The 5,419-nt window shown below is 49.6% G+C and overlaps 1 protein-coding gene across 1 annotated transcript in view; it reads right to left on the bottom strand.

The window, feature by feature from the left end:
- Positions 1-254: 254 nt before the first annotated feature.
- Positions 255-5,419, bottom strand: part of TRIB3 (tribbles pseudokinase 3) — a 14,167-nt gene continuing 9,002 nt past the window's right edge. The window contains exon 4 of the mRNA XM_006154692.3: positions 255-1,551. Coding sequence (XP_006154754.1) covers positions 1,059-1,551 — 493 coding nt within the window. The 3' untranslated portion in view covers positions 255-1,058. The remainder of the gene's footprint in view (positions 1,552-5,419) is intronic.

Below are 5,419 nucleotides of genomic sequence, written 5' to 3' on the forward strand. Positions count from 1 at the left end.
CGCGACCCAGCAGCTTAAAACTCACACTAGATGTGTGTGTGTGTGTGTGTGTGCGTGCCCAAGACCCCAAGAGGAGAATGGAGGAGAAGGGATTGTGGTGTGACCACACCCCCTGGGGAGTGATTTTTCTCTTTCTGTCTTTCTGTCTCTGTCTCTTGTGCCCTGTAGCAAAAAATCTCTCTCAAAATAAAAGGGGGAGGCAGGAAAACTAGGAAGAGATGGTAAGAGGATAAAAGAAATCTCTCAGATAAATGAAAGAATTTCATAACTCTCCTTTATTAGGTACAAAGTAAAAATACATATTCATGGTATCCAAAATCTAAAGTACTTAACTGGGGTCCTGGCCCCCAAGTGTCACCACATAGGGCCTGGGACTTTCCGGGTGGCCACGAGACTGACCCTGCCTAACTCCCTCCCCTAACCTTGTTGCTCAGGTCAGGGGCCACTGAGATGGACAGGCCTGGAACCTTATTTCATATCAATCCTTGAATGAGATAAGAACCAAACTCAGAGTTTGGATTCTTGCTCTCCTGGCCCAAATCCTGGGCTCAGGCCTGGAAGGAGAATGTCTTGTTCAAGAAGGCAGAACTCTGGGAGCAGGCTTCCCAGCGTGGCCTGGGCTCTGGGGTCCTGAGTTGGATCGGCCTGGAGCCATTGGCACAGAGGTGTTTCCCAGCCCCTAAACAGGTGTGAGACACAGGGCAGCGGCCTTGTTGGTGGCGAGGACTGTCTATGGACAGACATGCCTGGGCAGGGGCATGGTGTGCCCAGGGAAGGCACTGACCTGGGGGTGTGGCTCAAGAACCAGCTTGTTGACTCGGGGTGCAGGGAGCCTTGCCCCCTGTGCTCCCAGCTGTGCCCCAGCACCTAGTGCAGAGTTTAGCACGTGGTCAGCGCCCAGGCAGTATGGACATGCACATTACCCACGCTGCACAGGTACCCTCCTTTTCTCCTCCTAGAAGGCACTTTGGGTATGACTTGGTCCAAAGAGACGAGAGAAGCTGGCAACACCCCAGACTCAACCTCCTGGTTGCAGCTGAGAGTCTAGTAGAGTGGCCCTAGCCATAGAGACCGATCTCTCGTTCTCCCTCCTCTTCCTCGGCCTCCTCTAGCCCTGGCCCATCAGGGACAACCTGGTCAGCCTCCCGGAGGTGGGATCGGGTTGGGGCTAAGGGTGTCGGGTTTTCCCGCAGCCAGGGGTGCAGCAGGATCCCTATGGCCGTGAGCCGCTCGGTTGGCTCCCGGCGAAGAAGGCAGCGGACCAGGCAGCGGGCTGGAGCTGACAGGCTCTCGGGCAGGGCGAAGGCCCCACGGCGAATCTTGCCGAAGAGCAGGGCAGGCTCTGAGTCCTGGAAGGGGTAGTGGCCGACCAGCATGGTGAAGAGGGCCACGCCCAGGCTCCAGACGTCCGCTGCCTTGCCTGAGTAGGATGCCCGTGAGCTGAGGATTTCCGGGCCCACATAGGCTGGGCATGCATGCTTGTCCCACAGCGAGTCGTCAGGCCCAGTCAGCACACAGGCGTCCTCTAGGTTCTCCAGCACCAGCTTCGTCCTGGGGCCAGGAGAGAGACAGAGTAGAGGGTCACTCCTGTGTGGACTGCCACCTCCATACCACCACCACACTGTCGCCCTTGAAGGCACCCTCTTCCCGAGTGCCTGCTGACATCTGACAGGACCCAGTCCTGTCAGGCCGGATGACAGGACCATTTCACAGATGAGCGAGCCCAGGCTCAGAGAGGCTGAATCATTTCTCAAGGTCACAGGACAATTAAATTTAAACTAAGACTCTGAGAAGAACACTTTTACCAATGGTTCCTCAAGGATGAGGCTGAGGAGGCTGAGAGAGTAAAATCTTTATTTTTAAAAAAACAGTTATTTATTGAGGCTGGTAGGTGGTGTGGTGGTTAAAGGTGCTGGACTCCCACATGGGTGATTGCAGTTCGAGTCCTGGACCTAGTGGCTTGTTTCCTCACTTTCCTTCTCTTTCTCTCTCACTCTGTCCCTCTCTGGCCAACAAATTAAATAAATAAATAAAGTTAAATAAAATAATTCTTAAAAAAACATTTTTTTATCTATTTATTTGTTATGACTTTTTTTTTTGGAGAAGTTTTTTTTTTTTTTTTTTTTTCTATAACGTGGGTGTTGCTCCCAAACAGACAGGAGGAGGAGAGACAGACAGAAATCACTCCCCCGGGGGATGGCCACGCCACAATCCCTTCTCTTCCATTCTTCTCTCGGGATCTTGGGCACACATGCACACGTGCCTGGCATGAGCTTAAGCTGCCGGGTCTGGGACTTGAACCGCAGTCAACTACATGGGAGTCCAGCAACGAAGCCATTACGCCCACTATTTGTTGTGACTTTCAAGCTGCTGGGTCTAGGACTCAAACTGCAGTTGATCATGTAGGAATCTAGCACCTTAACTACCTTTTTAAGAGAGATTTTTAAAAATAATTATTTAATTTTATTTATTCATTCATTTACTTCAATTTGACCAGAGAGAGAGGCAGAGAGAGAGAGAGAGGGAGGGAAAGTGAGAAAGCAAGCCACCAGGTCCGGTATTTGAACCACAGTTGGCCATGTGGGAGTGTCCAGCACCTTAACCACCATGCCACCCTCTGGTCCCTTAAGAGAGATTTTTGCTATAGGGCATACGTGCTCGCTAGAGAGACAGAGACAAAGAGCAAGAAAGTGAGAAATCATCCCCCAAGAGGAATGGCCACATCACAATTCCTCTCTTCCATTCTTCTCTTGGGATTTTGGGCACGCATGCACGTGCACCTGGCATGATTTTCTTTTCTTTCTTTTTTTTTTTTTAGAGAGATTTTTCACTATAGGGCACATGCACTCGCCAGAGAGACAGAGACAGAAAGTGAGAAGTAACCCCCTGGGGGATGGCCACACCGTAGTCCCTTCTCCATTCTCCTCTTGGGATCTTGGGCACACATACACATGTGCTTGGTGTGAGTTTCAAGCCTCTGGGTCCTGGACTTGAACTGTGGTTGGTCATGTGGGAGTCCAGCGATGTAACCATTACCACCTGCTTGGTCCCATGGTATGATTTTCAAGCCTCCGGGTCTGGGACTCCAACTATAGTCAGCCATGTGGAAGTCCAGCTTCTTAACCACTACACCACCTACCGACCCCATAGGTTAAGTCTTTCTTTTTCTTTTTTTGTTTTTTTAAAGAACTATTTTATATAACTTTATTTATTTATTTATTTAAATTTGATCAGAGAGGAACAGAGTGAGAGAGAGAGGGAAAGTGAGAAAGCAAACCAACAGGTCTGGGACTCAAACTGAAAATAGCCATGTGGAAGTCCAGCACCCTTAACCACCACGCCACCTGCCAGTCCTGGTTAAGTCTTTATTAAGCCAGATGTGAACGTAGGGTAGAGGTGGGTAATTAAATTGAGAAAGACAGGAAGTACGCCAGATATCCTAGCACAAAGGCTGCCTTGAAAGGGCACCCTCCCCCAGCAACGGTGCCGTCTAAGAGTTAGAGTGTCCACCGTGCACCTGGCCCTGCACTGCACTCCTGAGCTGCACTCCTGACCTGGCTCACTTCATTCTATCCTCACTGAAGCTGTAAAGGAAGACACATTTTACAGCTCTGGCTGTGGGGCTGGGATGGGAACCCAGGGTCTCACCATCCCAGAGTCACTGCTATGAACGCTCATGTAGTTCCCAAGGGGGCCTCACATTTCCCCAACAGAAGCTATAAATCACATCTTTCTTCGTTTTTCTTTTCTTTCTTTCTTTCTTTTTTTTTTTTTTTTTGAGAGGTTTTTGCTATAGGGCACATGTGCTCACCAGAAAGACAGAGAGAGACACAGAGACATCCTCCATGGGGGATGGCGATGCCGCAATCTCTTCTCCATTCTCCTCTCGCGATCTTGGGCACACACGCACACGCGCCCAGTGTGAGTTTAAGCCACCAGGTCCAGGATTTGAACTGTGGTCGATTACATGGGAGTCCAGCGACATAGCTATTACGCTAACTGCTGGTCCCCAACACATCTTTTTTCTTTACTCCTGATAGAGCACACATGGACACACACAGGAGAGTGACACACACACGCACACGCAGAGGCACGCCCTCCACAGCGTCTGGTCACTGCTAAATCCCCTTCCTCCAGTCCTCCAGCCTAACAGATCTTGGGCACTTGTGCACCCACCTGGGGTGCAGCAGGCCAACCAGGCCGGGGATTCAAACTGTGGTCACCAGGAGGGACCGGAAGTCTCCCGAGCAGTGTGTTTCTGCTGCACCATAAAGCTAGCCGCACAGGGTACTTACGACTATCAAGGGTAAATCTGGGACTTTACCCTTGGAGAGGAGAGACTTGGCAGACACCATCAAGTGACCAAGGTTCTATCATGGCAATGCCGTAACAGCCCACGCATCTCCTGATAGGATGTGCTGACAAGGGCCTATTGTTTCTGTGGGATTATTGCCAAAAACACATAACCTCCATCTAACGTGAGGAAACACCAGCCAAGTCCAGGTTGAGAAACATACAAAGGACCTGACCAGTATTCGGAAAATAGCCAGGCCCTGACAGACGAGGGAAGACCGAGGAACTGTTTCAGACTGGAGGAGACTAAGGAGATGTGACAACGAAATGCAGGTGGGATCCCGGATTGGACCGCAGACAGCAGGAAGATGTCCGTGGGAAACAAGTGAAATCTCAACGAACCCGTGGCTGAGTTCAGAGTACGGTATCGAGCTTCACTTCTTAGTATTGTGGCTCTCAGGGGTGTTAGCATTATTGAAACTGGGTAAACGGATATAGAAGAACTCTTTGAATGATGTCCACAATTTTATGAATGTCTAAAATTATTTCAAAATAAAAAGTTAAACCAAAATGCAATGGGGTCAAGTCAGCTGGTGGCATGGAGGTCGAAAGATCTGGATCCCTCAGGACAGACTACAAGGTTTGAGTCTTAGACCTGGCGGCTTGAGAAACACGTTGGGTGTGTGCATGTGCACGCTCAAAATCCTGAGAAGAACATGGAGTAGAGGGATTGCAGCCTGCCATCCACGTTAGGGGGTGCTTTTCCACTTTCTTTCTTTCTCTCTCTCTCTTCCTGTCTATCTCTATCTTCCTCTGGCATACACACATGCCCTATAGCAAAAAAAAAAAAAAATGGTGAGGCCAGCAGGTGGCATGGTGGTTAAAGTTCTAGATTCCCACATGGCTGACCACAGTTGGAGTCCAGGACCTGGTGGCTTGAAAATCACACCGGTGGGCCGGCAGGTGGTGTGGTAGTTGGAGGCAGTGAACTCACACATGGCCAACTTCAGTTTGAGTCCAGGACCTTCCTTTCTCACTTTCTCTCTCTCACTCTGTCCCTCTCTGGTCAAAGTAAAATAAATTTTAAAAGTTAAAAGCTAAATAAGATAATTCTTTAAAAAAAAAA

This window comes from Tupaia chinensis, unplaced genomic scaffold (genome assembly GCF_000334495.1).
Source record: "Tupaia chinensis unplaced genomic scaffold, TupChi_1.0 Scaffold000418_1, whole genome shotgun sequence".
NCBI lineage: Eukaryota > Metazoa > Chordata > Mammalia > Scandentia > Tupaiidae > Tupaia > Tupaia belangeri.